General features: G+C 39.6%; 1 protein-coding gene across 5 annotated transcripts in view; it reads right to left on the bottom strand.

The window, feature by feature from the left end:
• adamts17 (ADAM metallopeptidase with thrombospondin type 1 motif, 17) overlaps window positions 1-19,805 on the bottom strand; it is a 328,430-nt gene that overhangs the window by 145,860 nt on the left and 162,765 nt on the right. For all 5 annotated transcript variants that reach the window (XR_015495085.1, XM_087260202.1, XM_087260203.1 and 2 more), the window contains 3 exons: window positions 17,268-17,418; window positions 4,055-4,156; window positions 522-667 (listed from right to left, as the gene is read on the bottom strand). Coding sequence is in view for 4 of the 5 variants with exons in the window: in XM_087260202.1 (XP_087116328.1) it covers window positions 522-667; window positions 4,055-4,156; window positions 17,268-17,418 (399 nt within the window). In the remaining variant the exon portion in view is untranslated. The remainder of the gene's footprint in view (window positions 1-521; window positions 668-4,054; window positions 4,157-17,267; window positions 17,419-19,805) is intronic.

Below are 19,805 nucleotides of genomic sequence, written 5' to 3'. Positions count from 1 at the left end.
TTAACACCCCCAGCATATATAGCACCATGAAAGACCTTCCCGTACTTAACAATTAACTTACACTTAATATTTACATTCAAATGTCATAATTATTGCAACAGAGACTAGCTAGCGAAGTGCTATGCAGGTAAACCTCACTCCTCTGACCTCAAAAGGTGCTTTGGCGACAAGAAGCCATAATCTTTAGCCTTCTTGTTAGAGCAACAAACTTACATACAAAGAATCGTTAGTTTGATCCCAGCTCAGACCGGGTTGGGTGCCGTAGGACCGGTGGGTTACATGTGGGGGCTCGTCCGGGATGGGAGTGAGGTTTAGGGGCGTGAGTGTAACGGAGGCAAGCTAGCAAAGTGCAATGCAGGTAAACCTCACTCCTCTGACCTCTAAAGGTGCTTTGGCGACAAGAAGCCATGGTTTTTAGCTTCCTTGTCAGAGCAACCGACTCCCATATAAAGAATTGCCGATTAAAGAACATAGAACATGTAAACATAGTCATTGAGTGAGAGGTGAAACTAAAGGCTTACGGCGGGTTGTCGCATTTCCTCTGTCGAAAGCGTGCTCCTGTGCCACACGTCCGGCTGCACATGCTCCACGTGCTCCAGGGACTCCAGTCTCCATCCACATGCTGCGGGATTGGCGTCTTACTGACACACTCACCGGCCCGGCACCACTAATAAACACACACACACACACACACACACACAAACACACACACACACACCAAATGAAAAATGAACATTTGCTGTTAATTTACTCATCCTCAAGTCATCCAACATAACACCATGAAGTCATTTTGCAAGACTTTTCTCACTGAATTCAATTAAGTTGGTTTTATGAAATCACAATCTTATGAAATGAAATAACCACATTATTGATTGTAAAATTGTATTGACAGTCTTGCCTTAAAAGCAACAAGTTGATTTTACTTTAAACGAAGTCAGTCAACTTGTATAATTATGCACAAAGTTGCTTTACTTGATAGTTATAAGGCATCGAGTTCACTCTTTTTTTAAGTAAAGTCAACCAGTGTTTCCTCTAGGATTTTTTTCAGCTGTGGCAGCAGACTCTGTTGGCCATTTTACACAGATCTACCACTACATGTGGCGTTATTGCACTGACAAATGTCATGGGCGCAGTATTAAGTCAAGTTCGCATTCATGTAATAGCCTACGAGCATGTCTGTAGCGCAGGGAGTGACACAAACAACTGAAGTTTGGATCCACGTGCAGGTTTATTAGAATTGTCAGGCAAGCAAAGGTCAATTCAGGTGCAAACAGATATATGCAGACAATCTAGAATCGTAGTCATATAATAAGCAAGGAGGTCAGAAGGCAGGCGGCAAACAAGGACAAAAGGATAAGCTAGGCTAAGAATCAAAAACACAACAAAGGCAGACAAAGGAAACCGCGTATCAGTAAACAAGACTCGGCAACAGTGAGTGTTTCTGTGCTGTTTATGTAGTGCAGTAATCAGTCTAGAAGCAGCATCAGCTGTGGGAGTCTAATCAGTGGAGACTTGGAGCAGGTGTGTGTGTGTGTGTGTGTGTGGCATGACTGAATATTTAGTCCATTTAGAAGCAGATTTGTAGTCCTATGTGTGTGAGCAGGGCTGGACTGGGGCAAAAAATCGGCCCTGGCATTTTGGGCCAGAGCCGCCCACTAAATTAAATCAAAATGCAATCTATCTATGCACATCCAATATTTTTATCAACTCATATTCTATAAAACACAAAAGCCATATATATGAAATAAATAAATAAATAAATACAAACTTTAATCTCAATTTAATTTCTGTATACTGTCCATAAAGATATTTGTTGAGTTCTAAAAAATACACTATTCATTTATTTATTTTTCTTCGCATTAGTCCCTTATTTATCAGGGGTTGCCGCAGTGGAATGAACTGCCAACTATTCCAGCATGTTTTATGCAGCAGATGCCTTTCCAGCCACAACCCAATATTGGAAATCACCCATACACACTCATTCACACACACTCATACTCTACAGCCGATTTAGCTTATTCAATACACTATTCACTCAGCCTATATTCAATAATAAACATAACAAAAAACTGCCTGCTAATGCATGGGTAAATCTTCAAAGGGAACAGTGTACTTTATAACCTCTTTCACCTCTTTTACCTCATCCTCATCTAAACAATGAAAACATAATATAAGTCAAATTTGTTTAATTTTGATATTATGATTAACAGACACCAAACAGCCTCGTGTAGCGGCATATTTATATGAGCATCATCTCCACTCTGCATATTTATAACAAAGCAGGGCTTAAATATAACTGCCTCCTTTCATTTCCATTGAAAAGAATTAACTTTACCCTTTCTCTTTTGCAGAATATCATTTTTAATTACCAATAATGGCCATTATAACAGTATACTTACATTAAATTTAAACGATAAAGGTAAGCAATCAGTCAATGTGCAGAATCAGTGTATGTGGTTACATAAATGAATATATTAGCTTATCTTTGCACTCAGCCAAAACAGTTAACTGAGAACAAGTGATTCAAAAGACATAAGAATTGTTAGATAGAGACAACAAGATGAATTCAATATCACGTTTAACAACTATAGTGAGATAAGATCATCCAGCAGATGAACTGTCTGACATGCACTACACTCTCACCTGGGGTTTATGCTCACCCGCTGAACTACTGGCTCTTGGCAGAGAGTGGGCATGTGTGTGGTCACGTGACTTGCACTTTTAGCCGTGTACTAGAATGAACGGAGAACTATACAGAACCGCTAAATGAAACGCCCGTGTATTTCCTGCGATTTCTCTGCGCCTCCCTTGCGTTTTTTCTCTCTGACTCTCAACTATTTTGACAAATACACACAGACGATGCACGCTCACACGGAGTCCAAAATAGGAGTTTGTGATTGGACCAGTCCAACGTCAATACCGAAAAGAGCCAATGGGCTGCAGAGTGTCACATGGGCCGGCCCGGTCTGTCTGTCCGGGAAAAAAGCATCTCACTTTCAAAGAGTCACAGATCACAGCAGCGTCAATTAATAAGGCAGAAAAAAACGATAGGCTGTTACGCCTTTTATGGGCCGATCAGATCATAAAGTACGTCGGCCCACCGGGAAAGTGCCCGCTCTGCCAGATGGCCAGTCCGCCCCTGTGTGTGAGTGTTTACCAGCGACCTCTGGTGGTTAGATCGCTGGTGATCGTAACAATGTCAATATCTCTGCTTGAGCCCAGATTTCCTCTGTTCGTGCACAAAACTTCTTGCGCGCACTCAAATATACGCTGCTCAAGTGCAGATTTTCTTGCGCGCCCTTAAATAAACACGACTGAAGTGTGATTTAGTGCGTTTATGTACCGAGTATGTCTCAAACATTTATTGGATTTGCTAGGAATATTTATGAATGTCTCCGATAGACTTGCTAAGCGGACCACAGCATTAATGCGTCCTGAAGTAAAACGGCTATAAACTCCAGCAAGATATAGTCATTATACATACTTAGCTAACATACTTAGCCACGCCCCTCCAACTGTCAGCGTTGACAACAAATGAAAATGTTGAGGGGGAAGAGGAGTCTGTTAGGTTGAAATAACTCTCCTAAAACCATTTTCCCCATCTTTCTGAATGAAATTCCAACCTTACTACATCCAATCAGCTCGCAGCCAAAAAACAAGCCACACCCACAGTTTATCATATAATATTCCCTTTCTGTAGGAACTGCCTCACATTATGGAAAAAAAAAGTCGCAGCTTCTGCTTCATGAAGACTTACAATGTGTGCTAAAATAAAAATATTTTGATTTTATGCAGATTTTAATCTTCTAATAAAGAAAAATGTGACATCTTGGATGGCCTGAGAGCATGTGCACACTGAATTCCAGCTGGTCGTCCCTCTCACATTTTTTTGCATTTTAACACCTTGCCCACATCTGCAAATTTCTCTCATTATAATAAACGAAACAGTCTGACCGTTTTCTGACCTGCTGCGCAGCTCCTTCACCCACATTACTGTCAGCTAACACCACTGTAATATTGTCCATTTGAAAAATGTTACAGATAATCGGGTTACCTTATCAGCTCCGCATTCTGTGCCGTCCAGCGGAGGATCTAGTTTGGTCTTGCATGACGTGTCTCCTTCCACTAAACACCAGAGACCAGCGCACATCAGGTGCTGAAACAACAGAATAGAGTAGACTTATCTGCATGTGTTATGAAACAGAATATCAATCCTGCAGCTCAAACAATAAAGGCCAAGGCCATCACGACCATTCCCTGGGGAAATCCCACATGGAAAGAAACTATATGAGGACATATGTGTATATATGACACCTATATGCAGTATATATGCACATATATGATAATATATACACTGCATTTATGTGTATATATGCCACATATAGGCAATATTGAGGTGCATATATGTGCATATACAGGCCAAATAGGTCTCCTGTGTAGCTTCTTCATATCAACATATAAGCCCTGTATGTTCTACATGATATGTCTCCTATATAGCTCATATCTGTCAGGGTTGGTGAGGGGAAATGGGGAAAAAGGAGCGAGGACTCAAGTGCAGAATAAATGGGAATTTATTAAATAATAAAAATAAAATAAAATGCAAAATAAACTACCCCGAGGGGGAAAACATTAACAAAACAAATACATACAAACAGGACTGGGCAGGCTGGCAACGATGATAACTGGAAACATGACAAGACAAGGGTTTAAACAACAACATGTGATGACGAACTGGCACAGGACAGCAAATGTGAGGGGTATATAAACTGTAGAAAATTAACACAAACAGGTGAACACAATTAACTAATAATGGGTTAACAAGGAGGGTGGGACAAGACAATAGACGGGAGAGCGCATGACACAGAGAGACACACAAGCCATGCGCTCACTTAACAGGACAAGAACATGCAGCCAATGAGAGAACTCATTAACCGCATGTTCATGACAACAAACAACACTGAAACACACGACAAAAGCACGTGACCACAATGTAAACACCAAGCCACGTGCTTTGACAAGAGACGCAAGACACGAGCACACGATAGATAAACACCTTACCGTGCGCTCACACATAAGCAACGCGCATGCTTCATCTCAGCGCCAACCAAAACTGAAACCAACTAGACGGAGGCGCCGAGAATAAAGCAGCGCGCTGCTGACAGAACAAACACAAACACTAGTACAAGAGCGCGCGCGTCTGAGGGACGCAGAGCGTGCGCGGCCACATCAAGTGGCAGCGCGCACACTCTGCGTACACCCACGACGGCGCGCGCGCGCACACAGAGACAGAAACAGGACCAGACATGGAGGAGTAGTGTCAGAGCTCTGCCACCAAAACAAGAATTTACAAGACCAAAGTGGCAGAACCCTGACACTAGCCCCCCCCAAAAGGGACGCCACCTGGCGTCCCTAAAGGGAACATCCAACAAGGTACAAGACAGACAAGAAAACAAAACAGGCAACATCAACAGACACAAGACAGGGAGGTGAACAGGCAAGACGACATGAAGGGGGGGAGGGAGGGAAGCCAAGCCAGACCCAAAACGACAAACAAGGGAGGATCAGTCCAGGGTGGGACCGGAGGAACTGTCCAGGGTGGGTCCAGCGGGTCGAGAGCTCTAGCAGGGAACCAGGGTGGAGCCGGAGGGTCCGTCCAGGGTGGAGGAAAGGAACACCAGGGAGGGGCAGGAGGGACGACCCAGGGAGTGTCTATGAGGGGAAACAAGACCAGAGGTCTGTGGGGGGCCGGCAGGGCAAGGAGCCGGGCTGGGACCGGCAGGGCTAGACGTCTGGTAGGTGCCGGCAGGGAAAGGAGCCGGGCTGGGGCCGGCAGGGCTAGACGTCTGGGTGGTGCCGGCAGGGAAAGACGTCTGGGTGGTGCCGGCAGGGCAAGGATCCGGGCTGGGGCCGGCAGGGCAAAAAGCAGGGCTGGGGCCGGCAGGGCTAAACGTCTGGTAGGTGCCGGCAGGGAAAGACGTCTGGGTGGTGCCGGCAGGGCAAGGAGCCGGGCTGGGGCCGGCTGGGCAAGACGTCTGGGTGATACCGGCAGGGCAAGGAGCCGGGCTGGGGCCGGCAGGGCTAAACGTCTGGTAGGTGCCGGCAGGGCAAGGAGCCGGGCTGGGGCCGGCAGGGCTAAACGTCTGGTAGGTGCCGGCAGGGCAAGGAGCCGGGCTGGGGCCGGCAGGGTTAAACGTCTGGTAGGTGCCGGCAGGGAAAGGAGCCGGGGTGGGGCCGGCAGGGCTAGACGTCTGGGTGGTGCCGGCAGGGAAAGACGTCTGGCTGGTGCCGGCAGGGCAAGGAGCCGGGCTGGGGCCGGCAGGGAAAGACGTCTGGGTGGTGCCGGCAGTGCAAGGAGCCGGACTGGGACCGGCACTGAGCGGTGCTCAGGGGCTGGAGCCGACACTGGAGGGCGCTCAGGGGCTGGAGCCGACACTGGAGGGCGCTCAGGGGCTGGAGCCGACACTGGAGGGCGCTCTGGGGCTGGAGCCGACACTGGAGGGCGCTCAGGGGCTGGAGCCGACACTGGAGGGCGCTCAGGGGCTGGAGCCGACACTGGAGGGCGCTCAGGGGCTGGAGCCGACACTGGAGGGCGCTCAGGGGCTGGAGCCGACACTGGAGGGCGCTCAGGGGCTGGAGCCGACACTGGAGGGCGCTCAGGGGCTGGAGCCGACACTGGAGGGCGCTCAGGGGCTGGAGCCGACACTGGAGGGCGCTCAGGGGCTGGAGCCGACACTGGAGGAGAGGCCTTTCTCTTCCGCCTCCGCTTTTGGGTGCGGGTTAACCCTTGGGGGGAGGACATGGACTGGGAGATGGTGCTGGTGGTGGTGCTGAGAGGGGTCCATTCCCCCTCCAGGATCTCCCTCTCCATCCTCAGACAGGAATAGTCCACCACCTCCCAATACGTCCATGTCCCGATATCACCCAGCTCCTCCCAATCGAATGGCTCATCCAATCCAGCCAGAAAGATGTGGATGAGGGTGGTCTCACTGAACCCAAGCCCCCGGACTGCCTCGAGAAGATCCTCGGCATAGATGCCAAAGGGGCGATGGTTCTGCCTGTGAGACAGTCCTCTGGCTGGGGGTTGGTCGATGGGTCCTTCTTGCTGGGAGCAAGCTGGGCGCAGAAATAGTCCCATTTCCGCTGAGTCCTCTAATTTGGCCAGTTCGTTCTGTCAGGGTTGGTGAGGGGAAATGGGGAAAAAGGAGCGAGGACTCAAGTGCAGAATAAATGGGAATTTATTAAATAATAAAAATAAAATAAAATGCAAAATAAACTACCCCGAGGGGGAAAACATTAACAAAACAAATACATACAAACAGGACTGGGCAGGCTGGCAACGATGATAACTGGAAACATGACAAGACAAGGGTTTAAACAACAACATGTGATGACGAACTGGCACAGGACAGCAAATGTGAGGGGTATATAAACTGTAGAAAATTAACACAAACAGGTGAACACAATTAACTAATAATGGGTTAACAAGGAGGGTGGGACAAGACAATAGACGGGAGAGCGCATGACACAGAGAGACACACAAGCCATGCGCTCACTTAACAGGACAAGAACATGCAGCCAATGAGAGAACTCATTAACCGCATGTTCATGACAACAAACAACACTGAAACACACGACAAAAGCACGTGACCACAATGTAAACACCAAGCCACGTGCTTTGACAAGAGACGCAAGACACGAGCACACGATAGATAAACACCTTACCGTGCGCTCACACATAAGCAACGCGCATGCTTCATCTCAGCGCCAACCAAAACTGAAACCAACTAGACGGAGGCGCCGAGAATAAAGCAGCGCGCTGCTGACAGAACAAACACAAACACTAGTACAAGAGCGCGCGCGTCTGAGGGACGCAGAGCGTGCGCGGCCACATCAAGTGGCAGCGCGCACACTCTGCGTACACCCACGACGGCGCGCGCGCGCACACAGAGACAGAAACAGGACCAGACATGGAGGAGTAGTGTCAGAGCTCTGCCACCAAAACAAGAATTTACAAGACCAAAGTGGCAGAACCCTGACAATATCTCGCTTTGGCAACGGTCATGATGTCTTGACTAGGTCATACTGCCTATTATCAAGGCAATAACTAAGAACTAACTTAAACAAGTGCAAAAAAAACATATGCATGTTCCATTTAAATTTGGTGTTACTTGTAATTGGCATGTTATGGATTTTAACTATGGCAAATAAGTATGAGGAGGAGATGGAAAGCTAAGATGTCTACACGTTTTCCTGAAACATTTACAAGGTCAATAGGGTAAATGCCGAAGCATGCTAATAGGACTTTTAATTTGCCAGTAACCTGGGTTGAGCAATTCCGGCGAGCTGTATGCCAATGCAAAAACCGGCACGTTTAAGGTCTGTTTTCTTTAAAAATCAGCGATCTCCACTGGCTGAGTGATATCCGATATAAAGTGGGTCTCAGATTGTACAAGAAGCACTGCATTAAATTACATTTCCCCTCGCCATGTCTTTATAATATGAGCATTTATTTTACCCCAGTATATTCAATAGAGCTTCTGCGCTAGCCTGCCGATTCTAATGGGCGCATGCGAGTAAACAGCTTTTTGTCTCGTTTTAGGTTTGAGCAACTAAATGAATCCCAAAGTTTATTTAACTGAATGTATTTTAATGACATTACAACATCGATACTGTAAAAGGAATCATATAAAATGAAAAAAAGTTCACAATAACAGGTCACCAGAAATTTATCAGTATGGGAAAAACACTAGCTCTGCATACACCCTATTCTTTCTTATATGAAGAAGTGAAAAAGAAAGACATATAACACAATGGTTAGTCTTTTTTTCTTCTTTCCTTTATTGTTGTTTATTCTCTTATTTTTGTTCTTGTACTATATTTATTTCTTGTACTATTTAAGTAAATAAAAAATATATATATATTTTTAAATAATGTTGTCTAGCAGCTGTATTTTTAATAATTTTACTAACATATAGGTGGATACCCATATATGTAGATATAATATAGGAAAACGGCCAATTTTATATATGTCACATATATCAGAAACCTATCTCAAAACCTATATTAAAACAAATATGTTTATAGGTTCTTTCCATGTGGGATGGTAAAAGATGTAACTTCAATCCAGTGTAAGTCACTTTAGATCATTGGTCTCAAGCTTAGTTCCTGGAGGGCTGCATCTCTGCACACTTGGTTTATAGTCTCTAGTAGTCTTGAGCACCTTAAGTAGTTGAATCAGTAAAAAAATAAATAAAATAAACAATTAAAATATGAATATATAAATAAATAAATAAATAAATAAATAAATAAATAAATAAATAAATAAATAAATAAATAAATAAATGATGAATAAATAAGTAAATAAAAAATAAAACAAAACAAAAAATAAATAAAGGAATAATAATAAAATATAAATAAATAAATAAATAAAATAAAAAAAATTAAATTAATTATGATTAAATAAAAAATACAAAAAATAAATACAATAAATAAATGAAATAAATAAATAAAATATGAGTAGTTGAATCAGCTGTGTTTGATTAGGGTTGGAGCAAAACTGTACAGAGCTCCGGCCCTCCAGGAATCCAGTTTGAGACCTATGCTTTAGATCACAGGTGTCAAACTCAGTTTCAAAAGGGCCGCAGCTCTGCACAGTTTAGTTCCAACCCTAATTAAACACACCTGATCAAACTAATTGAGTCCTTCAGGCTTGTTTGAAACCTACAGGTAAGTGTGTTGGAGCAGGGTTGGAACTAAACTGTGCAGGGCTTCGGCCCTTTTGGAACTGAGTTTGACACCCCTGCTTTAGATAAAAGCTTATGCGTCAATGCATTTACTGTATGTTATTATAAAACTCATGCATGACCTATGCAAAAATATGAAATACAAATAAAAATATGAATTGTACAGCTATGACCTACACTCAAAAATATTTCGGACTAACAAATAAGATGTATGTATTCTGATTGCAAGATTTCCATCCATTTAGATTACATACTTTAAACAAAATTGAACTAATAATCTTTATTCATTAATTCGTTCATTTTCCTTCGGTTTAGTCTTTCTTTCAGAGGCACCCACAGCAGAATGAATCGCCATTTATTCCAGCATATGTTTTACGAAGCAGATGCCCTTTCAGCCGCAACCCACTATTAGGAAACACCCATACACTCTCACATTCACACACACTCAAACACTAAGGACAATTTAGCTCTCCTAATTCACCTATGTTTGGCCTGTGGGGGAAACCGGAGCACCCGGAGGAAACACACGCCAGATTCTAATGATTTATTTTTAACAGCAGTGAATTAAATGTTAAGCAAATTATGTTTTTATTAGCTGAATTATGCTTATATTTAGATTGGTCCTGAAAACAAAAACAGCTTCAGTAAATGTCACATGGGTTTTTAGAAAGATCTCAATAATTTCATGCCACAATCTGTCAACATTAATCTAAAACTTCATTATGATGTCAAACATCATTTGTGAATGTTTTCGTTTATTTGATTTCAATGTTTTAGCAAAGAAACTTTTCACTAAAATGGTAATAATTATACTTCTAAACTAAAAATTATTTATTTTTTGTCTTCACTCATGCTAAAAAAAGTTTAAACCTAGAGATGAAAACACACAAGATGTAACTGTTGGATTAACAGAATTCGATAAAAAAAAAAAAGAATAAATAAAATAAATAAAATAAAAAAGGAATAAATAAATAAAATGAAGCATGAATAAATAAATATATAAATAAAATATGAATAAGTAAATAAATAAGTAAAATAAATAAATAAAATAAACAATTAAAATATTAATGAATGAATGAATGAATAAATAAATGATGAATAAATAAGTAAATAAAATAAAAAATAAATAAATAAAAAATAATAATAACATATAAATAAATAAATAAATAAATAAATAACATTATATAAAAATAAATAAATTAAAATAAACAAAATATGAATAAATAAAATATAAAAAATAAATAAATGAAATAAATAAATAAAATAATATAAAAAATAATATGTCAATAAAACAAATAAATAAAATAAATAAATAACATATGAATAAATAAATAAATAATATATATATAAATAAGTAAATAAATAAAATAAAATAATATAAAAAATAAATAAAATAAAATAAATAAAATGTGAATATATAAATACAAATCAAATAAAATAAATCAAATAAATAAATTTAAAAATGAGTAAATAAATGAAATAAATAAGCTTGTACAAAAACATTTTCTCTCCACTCTTTCTGCTACCCAACAGCCCAACATAATTACATTTAAATGTGAAAAATGGACATTTTTAAATTTATTTATTAGATTAAAATAAAAATTTAAAATAGATAAACGTGAATAAAAAAACAATAGCTCAGTGTTAAGCACTATCACCTCACAGAGGAAGGTCGCTGATTTGAATCCCAGCTGGACAAATTAGCATTTCTGTAAGGAGTTTGCATGTTCTCCCCGTATTTTCTGTGGGTGCTCCGGTTTCCCCCACAGTCCAAACAAAAATGCCGTAAGTAAATTGGATGACCTAAATTGGCTGTAGTCTATGAGTGCGTGTGAATGAGTGTGTATAAGTGTTTCTCAGCACTGGGTTGCGGCTGGAAGGGCATCCACTGTGTAAAACATATGCTGGGATAGTTGGCGGTTCATTCCACTGTGGAGACCCTTAATAAATAGGGGCCTAAGCCGATCGAAAATGAATGAATGAATTAATTTAAAAAATACAAAATCTTTCATTAAAATCCTCCACAATAGCCTTTAATTTCCTTTCCTTTCCTTTCCTTTTTGTTCCTCAAACAGAGACTTTATTACCCTCTGAGAGGGACAGTATATTCCCAGTCTGTCTGACAAGTTTGTGTTTTCAACTTCAGGCAGGCAGTCGTCCATTCACTACACTGCTTTACCTCACAAACTCAATCACATTTTCCAATCTCACCGACAGCAACATTTGAAAGGTGGCAGGACGGCCATCAAATTGGCTTATTTATCCTGTTTCAGACGTCTCTTTTACGCCAGCCCCTCTCTGCCTTTTAGCGACCGACTATTCATCTCCGTCAGGCATGTTTTATGTGAATCCCCACGCTGTAAAACTTCACACAATAAAGATGACATATACAGTTGAAGTCACAATAATTCGATTTTTTAGTTTTCAAATATTTCCTAAATGATGTTGAACAGAGAAAGGATATTGTCACAGTTTTCGCTAGAATATTTTTTTCTTCTGAAGAAAGTCTTATTTGTGTTATTTCGGCTACAATAAAAGCAGTTTTTAATTATTTTTAAGAAACATCTTAATGTCAATATCATTAGCCACCTAAATTATATTTTTAAAAAAGTCTCTGACACAAATATTCTGTGACAAAAGATTTGAAATTCTAATATAAAAATACTATATTACAAAATGTAAATGTACAGTACAGAGAAAAGGAAGAACTGTGAGATGTAAACAGGGCGAAGGTTAAATGAAACAGGAGATAAGGTCAAACAGCGGTTTATCATAAGCAGATTATTGATTTTTTTTATTCATTTAATTTTGATTTAATTATTTTTTCATTATTATTTTTTATTTTTTTATTTTAACTATTATTAATTAGCCTGGAAAAATATTAAAAGGCTTTTATTTTCATAAACAGCGCGGATGTGAATGTGTCTGAATGTTCTGACTGGCTGGAGTAGACGTCTCACGTCAGCGTGATCTAATGTGAACGCACTCTCTCCAGCAATTTTCCTTCTGCGCTCACACAGCGCAGCATTCCGGCAAATTACCGGTAATGTTACAACTTCTTTTTCCGAAAAATAGCCAAAACAAATTTACTGGTATGTTCAAAAAGGGATTGCCAGTAATTTTTATTGTAATTTAATTGCCTGTTTAATTGCCAAATTCTTATTTGTTTTATATCAGCTAGATTAAAAGCAGTTTCAAGAGTTCACACTTAGCTGATAATCAATAAAGCGTATTTGGCATGCTGTCCCGGAAGAGAGCCCTGAGCTCGTAATATCCTCGAGCCCGGGGCTCCCTCCTGTTAGAAGGGCGGGAGAGGAGTTCCAGCTCAGGTAGGTCTCGAGAACTCCCCTGCATGTCGCCGTGAGAAGTGTAAACTAAGGTTGTCGTGGGTGATAATTTGGTTTAGTCGATTGGCTATGGTTTATGTGTTTGGACGGAGGGAGAAAACCGGGGAACCCAGGGGAAACCCACGCGAACACAGGGAGAACATGTAAACTCCGCACAGAAACACCAAGCGGCCCGATAAGTTGGACCAGCAGTGTTCTTGCTGTGAGGCAACAGTGCTAGCCACTGGGCCACCGTTGCTCTATCGGAAAAGGGGGAGGAAGTAGGGGTGGACGGGGGGAAAGCTTCAAGACAAACATAACTGGAGTTAAAAATGTAGATTATTTATAATGCTTCCGTAATCATCCAATAGGGCAGCTAATAAGGAGCCAGCCGTGTTGATCATAAGCACGTGATCCTCTCGAAATTAGTTTATGAATAAACCACACTAAAAATGTTTAAAGCCATTTTAAGATCAATATTATTAGCCCCTTAAGCAATATTTTTCTTTGATAGTCTACAGAACCATCATTATACAATGACTTGCCTAATTACCCTAGTTAAGCCATTAAATGTCACTTTAAGCTGTATAGTAGTATCTTGAAAAATATTTTGTCAAATATTATGTACTGTCATCATGGCAAAGATAAAACAGTTATTAGAAATGAGTTATTAAAACTATTATGTTTAAATGTGTTGAAAAAATCTCTGTTTAACTGAAATCGGGGGGAAACATATACAGGATTGAACTTCAACTGTATGAAAGACGGGCATCAAGAGGAAATGTTTGTAGCACTGATATAAACTCCTACAGATGATGATGATTTCAAGCTCGGAAGAGTACAAGCTGCCTTTGAACTGATCAGATTCAGCAACACCTGCCATCCGCTCTCATGTTTTGACTGTGGAAAACTTCTCAAACTTACAGTCGGGAAATCTCCGGAGATCTGAGGCTTTGTGTGGATAAATGTGATTTAGTGATCAAGTGCGGAAACTCTTTTAAGTCATTCACCTGCTACAAATGTAGCCTAGATCATTTTTATGCTTCCATGTGCGACATGTGAGATCCCGCGGGGGCAAGATGAAGAAAAACAGTTGTGCTTCTGTCATGTATTGAATAAAAGACATAATCTCAGAATTCTGGAGAAAAAAGGTCAGAATTGAGAGATGTAAATGCAGATGTCTGATGAGAAAAGTAAAACTAAAAACGCAAGGTAAAAATTCGAAGAAAATCTGTGAGATGTATCATCGGGGTATTCACATGTTTTCATTTCTATCCACTAAATACAATTTCTCCAACAGTCATTTGTTTCATTTCTTTCAGGTCAGAAACTTTGTTAGAAATTGTTTCCCCACTTTCCTAACCACCCTCAAGAACACCATCTATTTTTTTTTTTCAGTTTAGATAGGCCCACACGGAATCTGCACGCGCAGAAATCCGCAGATTTTCCGCAGAATTCCGCAGATTTTTTGCCCATTATTAATTCGGTTTATTTACTTGAGTAAATGTGTATATCTGAATTTATTCAGTTTTTATTCAGTAATTTATTACTTTTTGTTTAATATGTTAAGGTTCTAGTTATGATACTCCGCTAGATACTCCCAAAATAATTCTGCAGAAATCCTCAGATTTTTACCAAAATTCTCTGCAGAAATAGCAAAAAACATCCGCAGATTCCGTCTGGCCCTGGATATGGGTCAAAAACATTTAATATCAGCAATTTTAATTTAATAAGTACACTAAGGCTGCGTCGGAAACCGCATACTACTCAGTAGGTACTGCATTTGAATTTAAACGTATTACTCAGCCGTTAGAAAAATACGTTCTATACAGTATAAACGTGAAAAGTATGAATGGAATTCGGATGTACTACATCCGCCATTTTGTCATGGTCACGTGACCTACCTGCGTCAGTTGCGTCGCTTTACTCCCATTCATAAATTCACTCGCGGGGCATCATGGGATAGCGCAGCATGCATGGAATGCGCACTCTAGAATCTCACCGGAAGTAGTAAGTCATCCGGGTACTTCTTGCATACTGATTTTCGAATTCTATGAATTCTAACATACTACTCGGCTCGCATACTGATTTTAGCGTACTATATAGTATGGAAGTATGCGGTTTCGGACGCAGCATAAATGAAAATCCTAAAGTTTCTCTCAAAGAATCTTGGGAAATCGACCTTGGTGTTGATTACGGAAGAACAATGGGAGGATATTTTGATGACGTTGCACTCCTCTTCTATATGTGCCAGACATGGCTTAATGCAGTGTAAGGTGCTCCAAAGAGCTCGTTTAACCAATGCCTAATTTACTAAATTTTTCCCTGATAGAAGCGATGCCTGTCATCGTTGTAAGGAGTCTCCTGCTAACCATCCCCGTATGTTCTGGAGTTGTCCTCAATTAAAAAAAATTATGGTCCAGTGTTTTTGACACGCACCCCTGACCGGCTGAAGTGTGGAATTACACGAGAAGTGAATGCGCTAGAGCAGTGGTTCTCAAACTGTGGTACGTGTACAGGCCCGTGCAGAGACCGTCCAAAGTCATGTGCAGGAAAAATGTTTCGAAGAGCGGGGGGTGCTGCTGCTGCAGATCTGCAGAGTGGATGCGCGCGTACTGAAGAGCGGTGTTATCGCGCGCGTACTGATCAGCTGTGTTATCGCGCGCGTACTGAAGAGCGGTGTTGTCGCGCCCCTACTGAAGGGCGGGACCGAAGGTGTGCCGCGTCGCGGGGGCACTTTTGATCATTTTGGAAGGGCACTTTCTATCCAAGACTAAAAAGGGCATGTGCACTGCACAGGTTGAGCCCTGTACGTGTACCACTAGTGGTACACTAGCTTCCTTCTAGTGGTACGCGGAAGAATGAAATATGTCCTGTACATGCTACACACATTTCAAAATTTATCAAAAATGATGTATATAATATGTCATATATGACATATAGCCTATATTTCTGAGGTAATCTGCCACGTTTTTTTAACTGTGCAGAGTTTTAGCTGCTTTACTGCGCCTACTATGCTACTGTATTTCAATACCGCTCATTTTTGGTGGTACTTGGAGAGACCATTTTTTTCTGAGGTGGTACTTGATAAAAAAGATTAGAGAACCACTGCGCTAGAGGAATTTGTGATCATCAAAAAGCACACACAGCAGCCTCTGGTGGATTTGCAAAAACAAAAACAGTGAGCAGACATACTTATGGTTACGTATGTTGCTGCTCCCAGAAATGCAGACCTAGTTACACATCGGCAATGAGCATGGGTTGCAAATTTAGCCTTTTAGAAAAGACGTCTATTAGTCATCTGTTTTTAAAACAACAACAAAAAAAATCTTATCCTAATTTTTTAATTTTAATTTACTGTCACATCCTAAATGTTCCATTCAGATATATATTGCAGACCTTTCTGGATGCTTCTTACTAAAATCAACCATTCTCCAGCAATTATCCAGAGCAGGAATTAACCATGAATGCATATTGGATCTTCTTTAGATTAAAAGGATGCGGTTTCTTGTGATATTAGCTATGATTTAACTCTACTGTGGGTGTTTATTTAGGTTTATGTGTCTTTTTTAGGTATAACAACATATCAGTGCCATAAACTACATTTAGTCCCCCTGTATATTTCTATATATAGTCTCACAGAATTATTAATCCCACTGTATATTTTCCACAATTTCTGTTTTACAGACAGATTATTTTCAACACATTTCTAAATATTATATTTTTAATAACTCATTTCTAATAACTGATTTATTTTATATTTGTCATGATGACTACATAAAATTTAACTAGATATTTTTCAAGATACTAGACTTCAGCTTAAAGTGACATTTAAAGGCATAACTAGGTTAATTAGGCAAGTTAGGGTAATCAGGCAAGTCTTTGTATAACAATGGTTTGATCTGTAGACTATCGAAAAATATTGCTTAAGGGGGCTAATAATATCAACCTTAAAATGTTTTTTTTTTTTTTAATAAAACTGCTTTTATTCTAGCCGAAATAAAACAAATAGGACTTTCTCCAGAAGACAAAATATTACAGGAAATACTGTGTAGAATTCCTTGCTCTGTTCAACATCATGTGGTAAAAGGAAAATATTTGAAAAAGGAAAATAAATACTGGAGGGCAAATAATTTTGACTGCAACTGTGCAGTCTATAGTGACTGTATTCCCAGCTGAAACACACACACACACACACCTCCATATCAGTGCAGAAAGTGGCGTTGGTGCCGAACAGGATCTGGCACTGCTCATCAGCGCTGTAGTGCATCCCGGGCAGTTTGGCTGGCAGACGGACGAGATATCGGTTACGGGGATCAGTGTGCAGCAAACAACCACTGGCTTTAGACCTGGAAGACAGAATAGAGTTAGTGAAGACAACTAGACACCGCAGGTCAATAGAGTAAAGAAATCCATTAATAGTAATTACCCTATTTCCCCAGTTGATTGATGACAATAAACATTCTTTGTATTGCAAGTTTTCTAAAATGTTATATTTAATAATGTAAATGAGGCTTATTTGCATATATTTCAAGCACAAACATCTTAAAGAACATTTTAAATGAGCTCATCTATATTTTTACATTGAGTTTTATGAATCCATACAGCTTATCTAGGCTTCTGGCGGAAGCGTGCGAGAGTGAATGACTGTGTATGGATGTTTCCAAGTGATGGGTTGCAGCTGAAAGGGCATCCACTGCATAAAAAATATGCTGGATAAGTTAGCGCTGTGGCGACCCCAGATTAATAGAGATTAATCAGATTAATTAAAATCGTATTCATTCATTTCCTTTTCGGCTTAGTCTCTTTATTAAAATAAAATTTAAAAAATAAATAAAACAAAAATTAAAATAAAATCAAATAGAAATAAAATCAAATTAAATTAAATAAATTAAAATAAAACTAAACTAAACTAAATTAAAATAAATAAAACAAAAATTAAATTAAATTAAATTAAACAAAAAAAAACTAAAATAAATTAAAAATAAAAAAACTAAATAAATAAAAATAAAAATAAAAATAAAATAAAATAGAAAAAATAGAAATAAAACTAAGTAAACTAAACTAAAAATAAAATAAAATAAAATGAAATAAAATATTGTGAACTTAAATCAATATGGAATTAATAGCACTTACGTAAACCAAAACAAAAAAGGTCAGAATTAAGAGATGTAAATGCAGATTTCTGATGAGAAAAGTAAAACTAAAAACGCAAGGTAAAAATCTAGACTTATCTAGGGTTCTGGCGGAAGCGTGCGAGAGATCTGCAGAGTGGATAGCAGCATCAACAGAGGTATCAAGACATTTGTGCTGCCCATTACATTACAGACCACAGGAGAGGGACAATTCTTCAGCAGGATAGCGCTCCTTCTCATACTTCAGCCTCCACAGTTAAGTTCCTAAAAGCAAAGAAGGTCAAGGTGCTCCAGGATTGGCCAGCCCAGTCACCAAACTTAAACACTATTGAGTATGTCTGCGCTAAGATGAAGGAAAGGCATTGATGATGAATCCAAAGGATCTTAATGAACTCTGGGAGTCCTGCAGGAATGCTTTCTTTGTCATTCCAGATGACTTTATTCATTGAGTCACTTCAGAGATTTATGGATGCAGTCCTCCAAGCTCATGGGAGTCCGACACAATATTCATACTTTTTCCACTGCACCATGACTTTATATTCTATACTGGACATTATTTCTGTAAAGTGACAAGACTTTTGTCTAAGCAGAGTCAGACCTTGCTGTCCTCATTAAATAATTATAAATCAAAGCATGATCATCTTTTATTTTGGTAAAATAAGCGTAATCTAGAGGCCTTTGCCTTTAATATGAGCCACTTCTGATACCAAATGATCAACCAGAAGTCAAGTTATCATTCCTTGTTTCTAAAACTTGGATAGGCGACAAGACTTTTGTCAGGTAGTGTGTGTAAGTACTGCAGACGTGGAGATGTATGGCTTAGTGCAGGAGAAAAATAAACTCATTTTGAAAAAACAGGGTTTAAATATATTTACTGTCATTAAAATCTACAGTCACTAATTAATAAAGTGCGACACAAGAAACACTTAAGAGTTTATGTTGGATGTTTTCGTTCATTAGATTTTAAAAAAAAAAATCACCAAATCTCAAAATTAAGAGGTGGAGTACATGGAAAAACTTTTTTATTTTTGCCTGATCAACTTACAAGAATGTCTGTATGTAACATCTGCACACACAATCGCAGGAACTGCAAACTTTCAGATAAAATAAATGAGAAATCGCTGTGCTCCTAATGGCAATTTTCCATTTCTAATTCATTTTCTTGAAATAAAACTGTCCTTTGTCCACTCTCTTGATCTCCCTATAAGCGTATAAGACAAACACAGACAGCTGTAACAGGACAGATTCCTGCAAAACCGAGTGCTTTCCAAACTTCTTCAATGAGGACAATGGAGAAATATTTTGAAAAGGCTGACATTGATGCTTTAAACCCTAATGAGCAAATACACTTCAGGATTCTCAAGCTCGTCTGCGTTCTCTAAATATTTAATATTGCAGCTCATCCTAAAATAATCAGGAAGGCATAGGCTTTTTGAGAGGTAATAAATAATGCCATGTTATGTAAATGAAAGAATAAATAATAATAATAATAATAATAATAATAATAATAATAATAATATGAATATGAATAAATTCAGAAATAGACAAAAATCAGGAACTTTACCAATGCCTTAAAATATTACAGACCCAGATATCTGAAA

This window comes from Danio rerio, chromosome 7 (assembly GCF_052040795.2).
Source record: "Danio rerio strain M-AB ecotype USA chromosome 7, GRCz13ab, whole genome shotgun sequence".
In the NCBI taxonomy this organism is placed as follows: Eukaryota; Metazoa; Chordata; class Actinopteri; order Cypriniformes; family Danionidae; genus Danio; species Danio rerio.
This window is presented reverse-complemented; position numbering and strand designations above follow the sequence as displayed.